Here is a 17,774-nt window from a genome sequence, read left to right as displayed (position 1 = left end):
AAGAAATCAGATAAAGAAGCTGAATTGAAAAGGCAAAAATGGACCCAGATGTAATAGCAGAAAGTTGGCTACTTCTAAGACTGGCATAACACAGGAAAGAGGTTGGAGTTAGCAGAACCTAGAAGCTTGGGGGAGAGCCTCACAGAGCTGGGACTCAGACCCCGGAATAAGGGGCACTGCTTGTGTTATTGGTGCCTCTGACACGTGATGAGGCTACTAGTTCTGGGGAGGGTTAATAAAAGCTGGAGACTGGAACCAACTGCCGCTGCCAGAGTTAAGGACCAGGCTTACACAGTGACTAGGAAATACACAGGAAGGAATAAAGCTCTTGTCCCTCTAGTCGCCAACAAAGGAAAATGTTATGTGCTGTTAGGCCCAGCGTCACCTGGAGTAGAGTAAAGCTAACCCTAACCCTGCATAGGCTGTTTGCCTCACCAGCTGCCTCTGCCTTTCTGACTTCATTCGCATCTCTGTCTACTCAGCTCAGTAAGAGCACGGTGCTCTGCTGAAGAGTTCTTCATAAGTAACTTCTACACTTGTGTTCTGATTTTTGGTATAGTCAGTTTGTGTTTTTGTATGCATTAGGTTGCCAACTTTCTAGTATTTACTCAGTATTTGTGGTCATTCTGAAGCAGATAAATTCCAGCTACACTGAATCATTCATTTGTGCCTCATTTCTTTTCCTATCCCATTAGCTGATTTTTCTGTTTTTTATAACTATAATTCTTCTTTTGAAACTTTGTCATCCTTTATAAGTCATTTCTTCTGGGAGCATGTTCAGATTTCCAGTATGGTTGTGTATGTGTGTTTTATTCCTGTTAGACTGCCAGCTGTAGACTAGCTGCTGGGATGACCATGCATTCTGAATGAGGAAATTGTCAGTCTGATGTTTTGCAGCTGAGGTTCTCCTTTCTTACTGCTCCACTGTGAACACCACAATTCTTAGTTAGATTAAAGCTGTTTTGTATCTTTCTAGGAAAAATTTCCACTATGAAGCCTTGATAAGCTCTTCTCTCACTGTCTTTTGTTTGAGGAAAGAATCCACTAAAAATAGTAAACCAGTTTTGGTCAAGAGAGCCTCAGAAATGTTCTTTTTTTTTTTTTTTGGACAACCTCAAACTCTTGGGCTTATGTGAATCTCTTATTTCAACCTCCCAAGTAGCTGGGACTACAGGTGCCTGCCACAACACCTGGCTATTTTTTGTTGCAGTTGTCGTTATTGTTTAGCTGGCCCAGGTCAGGTACTAACACGCCATCCTCGGTGCATGTGGCCAGCACCGTAACCACTGTGCTGTGGGCACCACGCCTTGAGAAATGTTCTTAACACAAAGAAATGACAAATGTCTGAGTAGATGGATACCCCAATTATGCTGATTGAAATTACCATTGTATGCCTGTATTAAAACATCACATGTGCCCCATAAAGATGCATCACTATTATGTACTCATAATAATTTTAAAAAGAAAACAAACCCCGAAAACATTAGAGATATGAGACATGGCGTCCAACTCAAATCCCAGAGGTGGCTGTTCTGGGGCAGTCTGGTTCGTATATCCTATTTGTTAGTCCATAGGTGGTTATTGAAGGGGACGAGAAATATTTAACTATGTGACTCATACAAAAAAATGCACGTTCATTTAATTCTCACAATAATACTGTGAGGTGTGAATGTTGCTTCTTTTATAGAAATTCTGAAAGGATAAGTACATCTTCAGAATCATAATATGAAATAATCCCTGGAAGATGTGTATTTCAGAAGTATGATGGTGACTTTTAATTTCAGAGGTAGCAACATGTTAGACGTGAAGATAAGCCCAGACTAAGCACATGTGAAGCAAAGGGCAGTGAATTAAAAACCAGCAGCGAGCATATCGTGGGATCTACTGGAGGTAGTACATGAGGCTATAAGTTACTTGAGGAATTAGTACCGCTATCATCTTTTCAGAAATCAAACTTTATCTGAAGGAAGTTACTTGTCGATTACTTCTTGTAATTACTTTTTGAAAGCCCCAACAGATTATGTTCCAATTAATTATCATTGTAGATTCTTCATTTTCTCTTTAGTATATGAGTAACTACAATGTTCTAAACATAGTACAAGGAGAATATTTCTAAATATTGGCACATTGTGTATGTTTTTTTCAGCAATTGGTAGCAAGGCCTTCCAGTATGAGCTATATGGTGGCTCCTGTAACTGGTAATGATGTTGGAATTCGTAGAGCAGAAATTAAGCAAGGGATTCGTGAAGTCATTTTGTGTAAGGATCAAGATGGAAAAATTGGACTCAGGCTTAAATCGATAGATAATGTAAGTATTTTTAATATCCATTTGAATTTGTTTAAGTGACTAATTGTAAAGTAATTTGAAATGGAAATACTTTAGTTATAATGGTGCATCTGTCATTGAGAATATTTTAAATCTAATAACTTAAATTTTGTTCACTTAGAGATCCCTATTTTGAGGAGGCAGAGTTGGGACTTCCAGCTCCATTACTTTGAAAGATTATTTTCGATTTTGAGTATTCTAACTAGAGTAAAGGTCACTGGTCTACAAATACTGTGACAGTTTGTATATAGAATGCTGGCACTGAAATAGGGCAGCATAGTGTAACAGACAAGTGACAGAAATCCCGTCAAAGTTAAAAAATTGACAAGTGAGAATTGATCTGTGTTCATATGTAAATCAATTAACTAGAGATGGTTTTGCAGATTTGTTATTTCTATCTTTCAAATTTGAATTTAACAGGTCATTTTCTAAGCAAGAATATCTTTCTAATTAGGGCAACCAGTACTTTCCTTTTAGTTTACCTCTCACCTTACCATACTGAAGATGTGAGACAGTGTTACTCTCTGAGAATCCATTTATAATTGTTAAGGACCTGCTGGGCCTTTACCTTGATTTATAGTTTTAGCTATTACCTTATTGGATTCTGTTTCAGTCTTAGATGTCATTAGCTCAATGTGCCCATCTTTCCACACAGAAAATTATGTAAGTATATTATATTATAAACCAACACTGCTCTAAATGGATGAGACAACCCTGCCTGCCTGTGCTGGGGGCTGAGGACATAGATGTCTTTGCTCATGCTTGGTTGGGAAGCTCTGAAGTGGATGCTTCTGCCCCTTCTGCCATTGTTTCTCTTCTGTTCTCTCCTGTGTCCTAAAGAGGAAAGATACTTTGCATAGACCCCTTGGCCACATTGTGGGTGTATTCACTTGGCTAAAGCACATTGGTTCATTTGTAGGGTGCTACCTACCGACAGTGCAACAGGCATGTGATAGAATCATGTCTGACTCAGCAGAGGATTGTGGAAAAGGTCTGGCCTTATAGATGTGAAAAAGGTCTGGCCTTACAGATGTGTTTATGCTTTACAGGCCTACACTTTTGTTATACTTGCCTGTTTTTATTTTGTTCAACGTCTGATTGAGAATTTACGTAAGTAAAAATACTCATGTGGGTTTAGTTCTTAGTATTTTGAGTTTTCTGTTTGTAGTATATTCTTTATAAGCTCACTCGTGTATTTAAAGTGCCCATCTTTTTAAGCTGTTACATAAACCAGAATCTTATTAGATTATGCATAATTTAGCAAATAAGCAAAGAAATCTTTCATTTTTAAAGGTAGGGTTAATGACTTTAAACTATAAAAGAGCTTAACAAACTTGTAATAATTTGATTTGTTTTTCCCTGAAAATGATCATGTACCAGTTATTTCGTATTTTATCAGACACATAGAAGCTTGTATTTATTCATGCTGTCCTAATTTATTTTTCTTAGTCTTTTTATTCCAAGATGAAAGGAGTGATTGAGATTGGTCAGGTGGATCATGAGTTGAGGTAGAAATTACCACTGAGATATCACTGTATTTCCTCATTCTTTGGAGTTATTGCCTTGATAGATTTTTTTTGGTTCCTTGGTAACAACACATGTAATTTTTCTTTTTTTTTTTTTCCTATTACTAGGGTAGATTTCTAACATAACACTTATTTCCTAACTTAGCAGCATTTTTAAGCTGTATCATAAAGTGGTGAATGACCAAATATATTTACTTATTATCTAGGGTATATTTGTTCAGCTGGTCCAGGCCAATTCTCCAGCCTCTTTGGTTGGTCTGAGATTTGGGGACCAGGTACTCCAGATCAATGGTGAAAACTGTGCCGGCTGGAGCTCTGATAAAGCACACAAGGTGCTCAAACAGGCTTTCGGAGAGAAGATTACTATGACCATCCGTGACAGGTAAGCCATCACTAGACAGCTCACATGGTAATTCAGGACTGTTCTCCATTTTCTTGGACTTTCAGGACTCTGTAAGTATAGTTTTTAGTTGTAAAAAATGATCAAATGGTATTGATGGGCTTTATAGTCTCGCGGTTGTATGGTGTTGATTTTTTTTTACATAGTGGAATTTGTTTTTAATACCCACTTTGTTTCCGAGTTTATGGGACTTTGGCCTCTATCTTTCTAGAAAATGTATGTTGGAAAAGTAACAAAGTAGCGAGGCATCCTGGCCTTACTTTCCAGCCTACTGTTCTGGTACTTCTAGCCTCGAGGTGCACACAGTGCCAGGTCCCTGGTGGGGTCAGACTTTGCACACAGGACTCCAGTGTGAGAGTTATGAAAACCCAGTCTGGTTTTGTGAGTATTTATGAAGCAGTAGTTGTCATGAAGATGGGACATTCTGTTTAGCAGTTGGTTCCTTTATAACTTTTAAACATTTAGCATATGAAATATGTATGGGTCTTTATTTTCTTGCTTCGCCCCTGTGGTTCAAGGGCAGCCTGTATCATGTTACAATAAAATATGGGGTTATTCTCAGCTGTTAAGCTTTTGTTTTATTCATCTTTGTGTTTCTAATTTCTCATATAGGTAGCTATTTAGTAAATGTTTTGTAGATTAGTGTCATTTTTACTTTTCATCTAAGCAGAGTTTCAAGAGTAAATGGGACCAAAAGAAAGATAGGGCTATTCTGAATGTTATAATGTAAACATAGGGTTATCTTAAAATCCTGTGATGCCATGACAGAGTTGTAGAGAAGCAAGTGAGACTGCTTTTGAGAGTAGGCACTGGCAGCCTTTAAAAATAGCTGCATGCCGTCCTTTCTAAAGGGATGGAGGAACTTGTCTTATTGTTGCCATAGTTCTTTTAAAATACAGCAAAAAAGAATCTATAAACATTTTAAAATCAAGATGTGGGAAATACTATAAAAGCTCTGAATAATGTCTGCTAAGAACAGACTTTAGAAGATACTAAGAGTTAATAAAAAGTAAACAATTTGATATTTTTAATACTTTGAGTTCAAAGCCTATTCTGAATGCTAAGGTCTGATGAGTTTTAGAGGAATGTCCTATTTATAAAACTGCATGAAACATTGTGTTCACTTGTCTCAAGGAAATCTTAATTAGTCAAGTCGCAATGGATAGATATTTTTTAAAAAATGTTTTACACAAAGATGTTCTGTGAACGTATAATTACCAGAGCCTGCTCTTAGTAAATCACTTAGCATTTATGATAGTGAAGTATCCGGTTTGGCAGGATTTATATACATGAAATCCATTAAAATGTTTACCTCAGAGTGAAGTTTTTAGGTGAACCCATTTGTTTATAGGCCTTTTGAACGGACAATCACCATGCACAAGGATAGCAGTGGACATGTTGGCTTTATCTTTAAAAATGGAAAAATAACATCCATAGTCAAAGATAGTTCTGCAGCCAGAAATGGTCTTCTCACGGAACACAACATCTGTGAAATCAATGGGCAGAATGTCATTGGATTGAAGGTGAGGAGCAGATCTCAGCCTTGTCTGCACAAGTGTATACACTGTCTGTCAGTGTAATTACAGCTGATGTCTCTTTCCTTTGACTATTTGAGTGGCACTATTTTCCTGTTGACCTCCAAAATATAGAAACTTGGTAGGAGATGCAGGCGTGGGACCTGGGCTCAGGCTCTGGCTAGTTATGGGAATTATCTGGGCTATTATTTGGAGTTAAAATTCCGGTAATGACTAAATGATCTCTGGAGTCCCTCAGGCTAGAATTCTATGGTTACATATAAGCAGTGAAGATTTCGATGACATTCTGCATGTTATTAGTACTTTGTTTTTATAGTTTCCCTTTACAAATTCTTTTTTTTTTTTTTTTTTGAGACAGTGTCTCCCTACTTTGCCCTGTATAAGAGTGCTGTGGCGTCACAGCTCACAGCAACCTCTAACTCTTGGGCTAGGCGATAATTTGCCTCATCCTCCCAAGTAACTGGGACTACAGGCACCCGCCACAAGGCCTGGCTATTTTTGATTATTGTTTGGCAGGCACAGGCTGGATTCGGACCCACGAGCTCTGGTGTATGTGGCTGGCGCCCTAGCCGCTGAGCTATAGGCGCCAAGCCCCTTCACAAATTGTTAAATAAGTCTGTGTTAAGATCTAAAGGTTTTATTTAATTAAGACCTGCCCATTTCATAAATTTCAGTTTCAACTACATGGTTAACTGAGAGGATATGGTAGTATTGCATGTGGGGAAATTAATCTTCAGTAATGAAAGAGAAATTTTTTTGTCTAATACATTCATCTCAGTTTACTTAGTAATTTAGTTACCAGGTATAAAATTGTGTTCCTATAGAATTAAACTTGGTAAGGAAAATTAGATATTTCTGATCGAAATGCCAAAGTTAGGATCTTAGAGATATTAGCAAAATGTAGTGGGGTATACAGTGTGTATTTCTTTACCAAGAATAACATAATTTTATGTTTATTAAATAATCCCTCTGGAATTAATTGTTAATGTGTGTTGTTTATCAGGACTCTCAAATTGCAGACATACTGTCAACAGCTAGAACTGTAGTTACCATTACAGTCATGCCTACTTTTATCTTTGAACATATCATTAAACGGTGAGTAGACAATTCATCCTGATGCATGTGATTGTGTGACTTAAAGCACTGTAACTTCTTTTAATTCTGAAACCTTTGAGTTCTTTTACTTAACAAATTATACTGTTGTTTATCTAGAAATCTGAAGTAAATTATTTCTTTCTTTTTTTTTATTAAATCATAGCTGTGTGCATTAATGCAGTCAGGGGGTACAATGTGCTGGTTTTATATGTAATTTGAAATATTTTCATCAAACTGGTTAACATAGCCTTCATGGCATTTTCTTAGTTATTGTGTTAAGACATTTATATTCTACATTAATAAGCTTCACATGTACCCTTGTCATGAAGTAGATTATTTAAATTAGAGTAATTGGTTGGTAAGGATGAACCCTCACAACTTCCCAAAGATGGAATTAAATTTACCATACATACACTTAATTTTGATATTGCCTAGTAGAAAAAAGGCATCCAAGCAGAGGTGGGCATGTTTCCAGCTTTCAGTTTGCAGTACATTCACTACAGGTGCGTTCTGCCTACTGCCTCTCTGCTCAGCGTAAATCTAGTCATGGGGTTTATATGGAGTTTTCTTGCCAGGAGGATATTAGAAGTAACAGTTGACCATTTTCTTCAGCATCTCAGGATGCCAATAGAAGTGTGAGCTGTGCGGTGTTATGTCCTCAGGAACTGAGGGTTGGAAAGCTGAGAGAGAGGAATTTTTTTTGAGACGGAGCCTCAAGCTGTCCCACTGGGTAGAGTGCCATGGCATCACGCTCACAGCAACCTCCAACTCCTGGGCTCAAATGAGTCACCTGCCTCAGCCTCCCAAGTAGCTGGGACTACAGGTGCCCGCCACAACGCCTGGCTATTTTTTGGTTGCAGCCGTCATTGTTGTTTGGCGGGCCTGGGCTGGATTCGAACCCGCCAGCTCAGGTGTATGTGGCAGGTGCCTTAGCTGCTTGAGCCACCGGAGCCGAGCCGAGAGAGGAATTTTGAAAAGGAACAGGGTTGCTTTTTCTAAAGCTTTTCAAATCCTAGCTTCTGTTGATGGTTTTGGTCAAGCCAATTTAGAATCCTCCTTTCAGAATCTCTTATGTGGGAATGAGATTTAAAAGATTCCTAAACATAACACTTAAAATTTTTGTTTGTGTTGGCTTTTGGATAGCACATAATTAGTTACTGTTTGAGAAAAAGGTTATTGTCTGACTCAGTGCCCATAGCACAGTGGTCACGTTGCCACCAAATGCACCAAGATTGGCGGGTCTGAACCCAGCCCAGGCCAGCTAAACAAAAATGACAACTGCAACTAAAAAATAGCCGGGTGGTGTTGCCGGTAAGGCAAGAGAATTGCTTAAGCCCAAGAGTTGGAGGTTGCTGTGAGCTGTGATGTCACAGTACTCTACAGAGGGTGACATAGACTCTCCAAAAAAAAAGGTTGTCAGGATTAATTGTTCTAGAATTCTCAGTGTTTTTAATGAGTCCTTCCTCTTCCCATTTTTTCCCAAGTCACACCACAGCCCTGTCATTTTCTTTTTTTAAATCGTGAGCTTTAATGTACAGACTCATTTGTATCCTGTGTAACTTTTCTAGCCCAGATACAGATAACTTTTTGCACTAAGTATCTAGATTTTAGTGACAGTCATCAAATTTAATGACAGTCACCACAATCTCAACTAGAGATTCCCAGAGACCCTGAGATCATTTAAAATACTTCCTCTTCTCCCCAAGTCTTACTTGATGCGAACACATTGCTAAATTGGAATTGGCATTTTCTTGGTTTAACATAACATTTTTGAAAAAAAATAAATAAACAATGTCAGTATTTAATTAAATATGCGTCTCTTGTAGGATGGCGCCAAGCATTATGAAAAGCCTGATGGACCACACCATTCCTGAAGTTTAAAAGTCTTGGCACAACACAATGCAGCTGACCTTTCCAGTTCCCTTCTTTGGCAACTTCCGTACTCTGCACATGAAGCTTTCCCAGGGCCGTGAGCACCTGCTGCATGAGGACCTCTGTTTCATGGGATGGCTGGGAATCTAACCGGCTCATCTGATAACTGTTCAGATTTCAAGATAGTTGTAGCCTTACCCTGGTTTTACAGATGTGAAACTTTCAGATTTACTGACTTTCCTAGCATAGTTTCTCTACTGGAAAAACCTGATGCTTTTACAAGCCATTGTGGTTAGGATGACTGATCTGGGCTTAGTTTTGTGTGATAAACAGTCAACTCCTACGTCATGAGTAGTGCTGTTCATATTACTTTAGTTCTGTGGTGTATTTGCATTTTTAACATGTAACCAAGTACATTTAGAATGATTGCCTTTGATAGTGTTTTTTTTTAGTTCTGTTTGTGTGTGTAAAATACCGAGTAAGAACACTGGTTTCATTCCATGTAAGCATTATATAGGCGTGTGTAGATTGCAAGAGGCTGTGATGACTGTCATTAAATTTTAACTACCTTCACTTACTATGCTTGAACTGTCGCCTTAACTATGTTAACCATCTAGACTAAAAGCCAAAATGTAATTATTGCTGCCTTTCTAAAACCTACCATGTAGTTCTGTCTTAAACCGAAATGTACTCTAACCCAGACTATGGAATGGTACTTCCTGAGCTACTGTAGCATAGCTGCTTACTTGCATTTGAGATTTTCTAGTCAATGCATAATGGAAACAAAGATTCTTTCTTATAAAAGTTGCCAGTATCAATTTCTGAGAAATGAATTGCTATATATATTTAATGTAAAAATTCTTATGCTAACTAAATGGGATGAACTTTTGAGTCCTGTTTTTCATTTGTAGATTAAGTGGGATAGTACTTAATTTTGGCATTGAATCTTAACATTATGTAATCCAGCTACTTTGGGATTGTCTTAGAATGTTTTCCTGGTAATCTGCTCCATTTCCTGTCTCCTCCCTGTAAACAAAATGGCAGTGTGACACTTTATTCTGATTGTTTTCTTCTTTTTGGTTTATGTCTATTCTATTTTAATTAAATATGTGTAAGTAAATTTTAGTCTGTTATTGCATCATTTGCAAACTCTTGTCAGTGGCTTTCACCAAACTTGTGCACGACCTAGAAGACAGTTCACTTCCACGTGTGGCGAGGTTACCTCCCAGGGAAGCTGCCATCCAGCAGCCTGTGGCCTGACAGCGTCTGAGCACATGTGGGCAGTGTGCAGGCCTGAGGGGCTGGTGCACACTCGGGTACCTGCCATGAAGCAGGAACTCACTGAGGCTGTTGATTGTCCCTGGCGACACTGGAACCTGTGTAATAAAACTTATAATTGACTTTGAAAATTCTATTACCATGGTCTGATTCAAGTTTTCTCTTTTATGTAATACTGCGTGCAAGATGTAATGATGTTTTTAAAGAATATAGAAAAAATTTTAAATCACCTAATTATTGTGGCTCAAGAGGTTGACTATAAAAGAAAATCAGCACTACTGCTATATAGGTTGTTTGAAACTTAGAAAAAGCAAACCAGAACATTTCCCCGTTTGATTACCTACTTTACTATCAACTTGCGTCTGAAGATAGTTTCAAAGGTAATGTACGACATTGACATCGCTAAGTATGATTTTCTAGAGGAATCAATAATTGTGGTCTTAAAAGCTACTAGTCTTATAATTAGTTAAATAAGAAAATGGAAGCTGCTTTCATTACAGAAAAATATTTTTAATGTAGAAAAGATGAGCAATTAATAGCTATAATGAAATACAACTGTTCCTATACACAGTAAGCTTACTGTCATAAGAACTGCAAATTCTCCCCAGGTTCTTAGAATCTGGGTAAGGCATTATAGAAAGTGACCACTTCATGAAAACACACATACCCAAAAAACCAATGGGCGGCAATTGTGGTGGATTAGGAAGACAAAATGGTGACTCAGAAATAGTAGAAATTACTGCACTTCTTTTGGACAATTCTTAATTGTTCAGTACTTACTGATGAGTTTCCCCAGCCCAGTTTACTGTCTCTCAGCCACTCTGCTGCCCAGTCCTGTCTTCTAACCACCATCACATTGCGATGATCGTCTGCCCTACAAATGTAATGTTTTCTCTCTAACACTGCCATGTTTTATCTGCCTTAAGAGAACAGCAACTAATGGCTTTCAATGAAGTCACATGATTTAGAATGGTCAAAACCACAAAGTTTTCCATATGGTAGAACTTGTAATTACTATCATTGCACATTCATCAGTTCATTTAAAAGTTTGGTTTTAAAATACATTAGAGTTCAATTTGATATTCAAGAGAGGAAAAGGCACTTAATACTGCAATTTCCAGAACACAATCTGTCTGTCTTCCCCTCCTGTGATGACACTGCTGCACTGTTCATTCATCCATATACATGTAACAGCACCTGAGAGAGAAAGAGGTGGTGATTAGGTGGAGAGTGACAGCAGGCAGCCCAAGACGACTATGATGCTCCCTCTGGCTTGCTATTCACTTACTAAAGCAGTGAAATTAGTTCTACTTTGTCTTATCTCTATAATAAAATCCGTACGTAAATTAAAAAACTGCTTGGTATAAAGAATTATGAGGAATAAACAATTTAAAGCTAAAACTAGGAATTATGGATACAGAACAGAATACAAATATCTAATCCCAGTAAAATGGTACAATCTGACAAGTCAGGAGACGGAAGGGAGGGTAAGGTGGGGAACTGGCAGAATTTACTGCCTTTTACATGATAATTGAAGCTACCAAATTGAGAAAAAGTCGCAGAATTTATAAGGTAGAAACATAAGAAATAGCCATATGAAACTGAGTGATGGGAGAATGATAGGAAGCTTCTCTCACAGAAATAAGACACTAGAATGAAAACCCAGGTCCTCCAAAAATGATCAGGAGGAAAGCACGAAGATGTACGTATTATCTTGTGAATCTCGGGACATACTAGATGTACACACATTATCTAGTGAATCTTGGGACATACTACTAGATGAAGAAACAGAACAACGGGCAGAGCGTGGCTACATGATACTTTACAAGTTACTCAGTTTCACACACAGGACCCTCTCCAGAAGACACAAGCAGGACACACCCGGGGACGAGTCAGGGTGGGAGGAAGCCTTTGTTTTTATTGTAATTCATTACTTTTATACTGTTTCTAAGCTTTTTACTGTATATTAAGAAAAAACTTTTAACAGCATTACCATGGTTTTAATTCTCTATGTGAAAGTTAACATAAAGACTTCCTTTCTTGAAGTCAATGTCAACATAAATCTAAATCCTGAACACCCTAAAGGTGCAGATCACCTGGCCGACCACAGATGCTCAAGGAAATGTCCACACCTGGAAAAGTCCAGGGGTGTTTTCTAACTGAGAAAAGCGCGCTTCCTGATGAAAAAGGCAGGTTCGAGCTCAGTGTCGGGGAACAAAGAGTGAGGCACAGGCAGTAGCTGCTTACCCGTGTGGCCCTGTATTCTCTCACTGAGTTTTGCTCCAAGGAGGTCCCAAACAAGCAATTCACCAGACTGACTTCCAGATAAAACAGAATTTCCATCCCAGATAAAGCACCTGCAGGAATGAGTTTAGAAATACCCATTTCATCATCAGGAATGGAGGGATATGTTACACTGGCCAGTCAACATAAGCCTGAGTGAAGCAAGCTCTACCTCTGGGGCTCCTCTGACGTCAGAGAGGAGATGAGCGTCCCCGTCTGCACGTCGATTACGTTGACACAGCCATCTGCTCCTGTGCTGAGGACATGGCGACCATCTGCAACACAAGGTAAGGCTCACGTGTGGGTCACAGCTTCAGAATGGGTTTAGACGATGCTGAATTTTTTTTTCTGAATCCACTGGTCTAATCACTTTCTTTCCTTGAGATGATTGTACTTAAGTAATTTAACCATCCTCACCTTGAAATGCTTCTGTTTGTTTCTAACACACTGGGATGAAATTATACATCTGATAAATTAATTTCTCTAATGACTTGAGGGATTAAGAAAAATCTCCAATCTTGCTTTTCCATGAGGCATAAATGCCTCAAGTGTTCTGCCAGGAAGCAGCCTTAGCTCTTTTATCAGGAGAGTGCTTTTCTCTTTGTAAATTTTATTGTATACTTCAAAATTAATACTATTGTTTATCTCAAACTCCAGATGTACCCAGTATCATCCGAAAGGGTAATACGTACCTGGGCTAAAAGCAGTATCAAATACAATCCCTGAGTGACATGGAATCTGGTGCAATAAGGTGGCTGTTGAGAGGTCCCAGATATTCACTGTACCTTCTTTGGTGCCAGAAACCAACAGTGTGCTTGCAGCATTTAAATTGATTGTGTCTACCTATAGAGGAAAACACATCAATAAATATTCCACTCAGAATTATGGTCATTAGCTACATTTCTCTAGACTGATTAAAATATGTGATCATAATGATCCAGATCAAATGCCACTGTGCAGTGTGCTGGTGTAGCCAATGCAGCTGTGTTTTGACATCCTCCTTTTGAATGATAATTCATTTAAAAATGAAATCAATGGGTGGCACCTGTGGCTCAAAGGAGTAGGGCGCCAGCCCCATATGCTGGAGGTGGTGGGTTCAAACCCAGCCCCAGCCAAAAAAAAAAAAAAAAAAAAAACTGTAAAAATAAAATTAAGTTCTTCAGATGCTAGGGAATACAAATAGAAATGAAAATGAAGTATTGCTGAGGTGAATGTAATACCATCTTAAAATAGCTTAAAACTGACAGAATAAAGTCTATAATTTATTATTTACGGAGTTCTGAATAAAAAATTGTAGTGTGGTAAGTGCCAACTGCCTGACGCACAGTCGATCCGTGATCATTTGAGGGATTGGGGGAGGCTCTCAAGGTTATACTTATATACCATCATGAATTCCATATTCAATATCTCTCAGTCCCAGTTTATCTGAAGACCCTGACAATTAGGAATCAACACATCATCAGAGAAGAGGCAACACTGAATTACAGCACGAGACACAGCACTGACCCCGTGAAAACAGAGCCAGCAGGTGGCACGCCCTTGGTCATCCACACAGCAGCTCACCGTCCCTACTGTCCCATGGGCATCTCAGGCAGACCCCCAACCCCCTTCTGGGTCAGTAAACATGAAAGGCGATGTGTCCCATCTTGTTTCCCCAAAGAGCATGAGAGCACCCAAATATTCAACATCTGCCCACAAATTAATAATTTTGGAAATCTAGTTAGATGATAGCTAATTCTCAGATGTGCAAAGACACTAATTGGAGAAAAAAAAAAGTAGACTGGCAAACCTAAAGAGTCAACCCAAAGAAAAGAAAATATTATCTCTAATAAGCCAGATAAAGCAAAGGAACAGTTTTAAACAGACAAAAGCAAGAGCACCCTCCCCTCCACTCCCCTGGACTTCCAAGTTCAAATTTGTGCAGTTGGGTCGCTGGTACTCACACTGACATCATGTTCCAGCTCAGCCAGCAGGTCAAAGTGGTGTCTTTTAGTGCCCGGCATCTCTGCAGGAACACCAGACCACACCTAGGATGAAACACATTGCAGGTGTTTTCAAATATTTAATATAAAATTACTTCCAATGTTTTCAGGAAAAACTCTCAGGCAATTTCCATTTAACAAACTTGTCAGTAAAGTTAAGCTGAATAATGCTCCACTCCTCCTCCCCAGGGCCTGTGTACACTTTTCCCCCCAGGGAACGCTTGCCACAGTTGCTTGCCTGTACTAGTGTCTATCTCCATCTCAGTTACACCTGCTGTGATTTCAGCAATATGTGAACTAAGGAAATTTAAGTGCAGAAGTGCAGTGTTAAGAACACTATTAATGTTTTGAGAAGACTCGAAAGTCACCTCTAAAAAATAATTAAAATTAGGGATGGGCAAGTAAACTTATTTAAAGAATATAGGAAAAAAATCCTGAAAAACTCCCTAAGGAATTCTAACAATTTTAGGTTCTTTTACTTAAATACAAATTGGAAACTGAAAATGATGGATGGTTTATATAGGATTCCAAAGAGCCAGCATAGTCCTACATCAAAATGGTGAATGCTTCCTTAGTTGCTAAACATATTAAGTAATTAAATGGTGAATGAGTGTGCATTGCTGTGTTTTAAGTTTAAATAATATGTCATCTTTTAAGGATTCTGCACCTTAACTTGACATTTTCTGATTACACATTACATACACGTTATTATCCCAGGAAGAACTTACGACAGCACATTTCCTGGAATTGATCAACTAATAGTTCCCATCATGTCAGACAAAAGGGGGCTGCTACTGTATATTTCCCTACCCCTGTGCGACCCAGTGAGCACTGGACCATTCAATCCCCAGTGGCACATACACTACAGAAATCGTGATAACCTTCTCATATTAAGTGTAGGAATTTTTTTAAAACCCAGACAAGAGCATTCAATAGCCATATATCACTTACCCACTTTGTGAAAAAGAATGAGGTAACTGAAAATATTAACAACAAGTAGTTGAATGGTTTATAATATATATTTATATGTACAAACATTTTAAGTTAAAAATTACATATAAACCTTCACTGTAGAATCCCATGATGCAGAATATAGCCTGTTGTCATGCCAACATATCTTGCTGACAGCATCATCATGTCCCATTAATGTGCCTTGGCGTCTTCCAAATGCTATGGAATAAAAATAGCTAAAAGATAATGAGAAGTATTAAACCAGTACTCCAGCATAATTTTAAGACCCTAAGCCCATATTTAAGAATATTATATTGTTTAATTCTATACTTACTAAGGTCCACTAGGATTAAAAATTGCTTATTCTCATATTAAACCAAAATATTCAAAATCTCATTTAAAAGTAGAAATTTCTGCTCATCTGTGTCTCAATTTAAAACCTAAGAGAAAGATAGATTCCATCTAGAGAAATTACTGGATTCTAACAATTGTATTTAACTCCGACAACACTGTCCCCATCTCCAGCATCTGTTCCCTTCAGGGAACAGTGCAGCCTCCTGCCAGGGGATGGAGTCTGTCTTTTCACACCTCAGATCTGCAGAGACAGCTATTCTGCACGAAGAATCACAAAGGAAGTACGCAGATACATACACATTATTATCCCAGGAAGAACTTACGACAGTGGCATCTCCTGGTAAAAGTAAACAAGATGATAAAGCCTGAAATACAAATGCATTGACATTAACAATTTATAATATTGTAATCCCTAACATGGTTCAGTTAAGTTCTCCTAAAACTTAATGCTCAAATTTTCTTTATGGCAGCTTTCCTCAGATTTATCCAGGTTTTCTCAACTGGCTAATTCTGGCTACAGAATTTCCTCCAGAATGTCAGAAGGAATGTCCAAGTGAGTCAGTGCACACAACCTTACTTAATGACTCTCAGAGGTTCTGGCGGCCTCACTGCCCTCGGTGGAGGAATCTTAATTAACTCTTGAGTCTTAAATTGCAGGGCAGCTGGGTTGGGGCCAACCCTCGAATATGCAAGTGCCCTCTCTGGATTGCTGTCTTGCATGGGTAAAGGAACTTTTGGATGACTTACATAAAAACAACATGTACTCTTTCAGAAGAACTGGTTTTGTCACATTAGGTCAAGTTATTTAAGAAGTGCATAAACATTTAGTCCAATAGTTTTTTTTTTTTAAAGGAAAGATTTATGAAGAATTCTACTGGGTAGCTCTTTAAGTACTTTTGTTTCTTTATTTTGTTTTCCTTCTGTTGAATTTGTTTTTAACTGAGGTATGGGACAAGGGGTGGGAAACGTCACTGTATGGTATAACCATCCCTCATAGGGAATGTCCATTCTAATCTTCCTGGGGAGCTTTTTTAAATTTTATTTTATTATTATTAAATCATCACTGTGTACATTAATGCAGTCATGGGGTACAGTGTACTGGTTTTATATACAATTTCAAATATTTTCATCAAACTGGTTGACATAGCCTTCATGGCATTTTCTTAGTTATTGTGTTAAGACATTTATATTCTATATTTAGAAAGATTCACATGTACCATTTCCTGGGGAGCTTTGTGGAACTTTTTCTTCTTCTTGGGGTAAGTGTGTTTAACAAAAAATGAAATTGGCTCAATACCCATTGCACAGTGGTTATGGTGCCAGCCACATACACTGAAGGTGGCAGGTTTGAACCCAGCCTGGGCCAGTTAAACAACAATGACAACTGCAAGAAAAAGTAGCCAGACATTTTGGCGGGCTCCTGTAGTCCCAGCTACTTGGGAGGCTGAGGCAAGAGAATCGCTTAAGCCCAAGAGTTTGAGGTTGCTGGGAGCTGTGATGCCACAGGACTCTATGGAGGAGGGCGACATAGTGAGACTGTCTCAATTAAAAAAAAAAGCAAAAATGAAATCACAACGGTATGAGAAACAAACAACCTAAAAAAATTTTTTTTAATTAAATTTAGAAGTAATCTAACTAATTAAAGTCTGATGCAATATATACAGGAATAAATTCAATTTTAGGGAGAAATGAAATATGATTATATACAGGGTGTCCATAAAGCTTGTGTGCACTCAAGCTTTATGGACACCCTGTATCTGTGTATAAAGCAAAACACTACATGAATTTCTATCATAATACTACTAATAAAGTGAACTCACCATATTTGAAAATGATATACTTCTTTGTAGCATTTTAGATTCTTTAGAAAACATCTTCAAGGTAGAATCTAATTTAGTAATGAGAAAACAGACATATAAGAAAAGATTTCAAACATGCCCTCTTTTTCCTGAAGGCCAACAGACATAATTCTGTGGAAAACTGGGTGTATGTGGGGCTAAATAATCTAAGGCCTCCCCCAACATTTAAATTCTATGATCTGAAACTCCTTGACAAAGAAATCAATTTATAATCCAGCACAGGGCTTGGCGCCTATAGCTCAACCGGCTAAGGCGCCAGCCACGTACACCTAAGGTGGCGGGTTCGAATCCCCAGCCCGGACCCGCCAAACAA

The 17,774-nt window shown here is 38.3% G+C and overlaps 2 protein-coding genes across 3 annotated transcripts in view; one reads left to right on the top strand and one right to left on the bottom strand.

Moving 5' to 3' along the window:
- SDCBP (syndecan binding protein) overlaps positions 1-10,168 on the top strand; it is a 26,856-nt gene extending 16,688 nt beyond the window's left edge. The window contains exons 5-9 of one of the 2 annotated variants that reach the window (XM_012807570.2): positions 2,147-2,308; positions 4,059-4,234; positions 5,604-5,775; positions 6,791-6,882; positions 8,709-10,168. In XM_012807570.2, coding sequence (XP_012663024.1) covers positions 2,147-2,308; positions 4,059-4,234; positions 5,604-5,775; positions 6,791-6,882; positions 8,709-8,763 — 657 coding nt within the window. In that variant the 3' untranslated portion in view covers positions 8,764-10,168. The remainder of the gene's footprint in view (positions 1-2,146; positions 2,309-4,058; positions 4,235-5,603; positions 5,776-6,790; positions 6,883-8,708) is intronic. The other variant, XM_023515404.1, reaches the window with a different exon arrangement.
- Positions 10,169-10,575: 407 nt separating this feature from the next.
- Positions 10,576-17,774, bottom strand: part of NSMAF (neutral sphingomyelinase activation associated factor) — a 72,223-nt gene continuing 65,024 nt past the window's right edge. The window contains exons 26-33 of the mRNA XM_023515418.1: positions 17,423-17,490; positions 15,900-15,967; positions 15,361-15,484; positions 14,259-14,342; positions 13,008-13,158; positions 12,488-12,590; positions 12,280-12,389; positions 10,576-11,229 (exon numbers count right to left, since the gene is read on the bottom strand). Of these exons, the coding sequence (XP_023371186.1) occupies positions 11,135-11,229; positions 12,280-12,389; positions 12,488-12,590; positions 13,008-13,158; positions 14,259-14,342; positions 15,361-15,484; positions 15,900-15,967; positions 17,423-17,490 (803 nt within the window). The 3' untranslated portion in view covers positions 10,576-11,134. The remainder of the gene's footprint in view (positions 11,230-12,279; positions 12,390-12,487; positions 12,591-13,007; positions 13,159-14,258; positions 14,343-15,360; positions 15,485-15,899; positions 15,968-17,422; positions 17,491-17,774) is intronic.

This window comes from Otolemur garnettii, unplaced genomic scaffold, assembly GCF_000181295.1.
Source record: "Otolemur garnettii isolate 467f Iridium unplaced genomic scaffold, OtoGar3 scaffold00071, whole genome shotgun sequence".
Classification (NCBI taxonomy): Eukaryota; Metazoa; Chordata; class Mammalia; order Primates; family Galagidae; genus Otolemur; species Otolemur garnettii.
The sequence above is the reverse complement of the archived record's forward strand: the minus strand, read 5'-3'. Positions and strand labels throughout refer to the sequence as shown.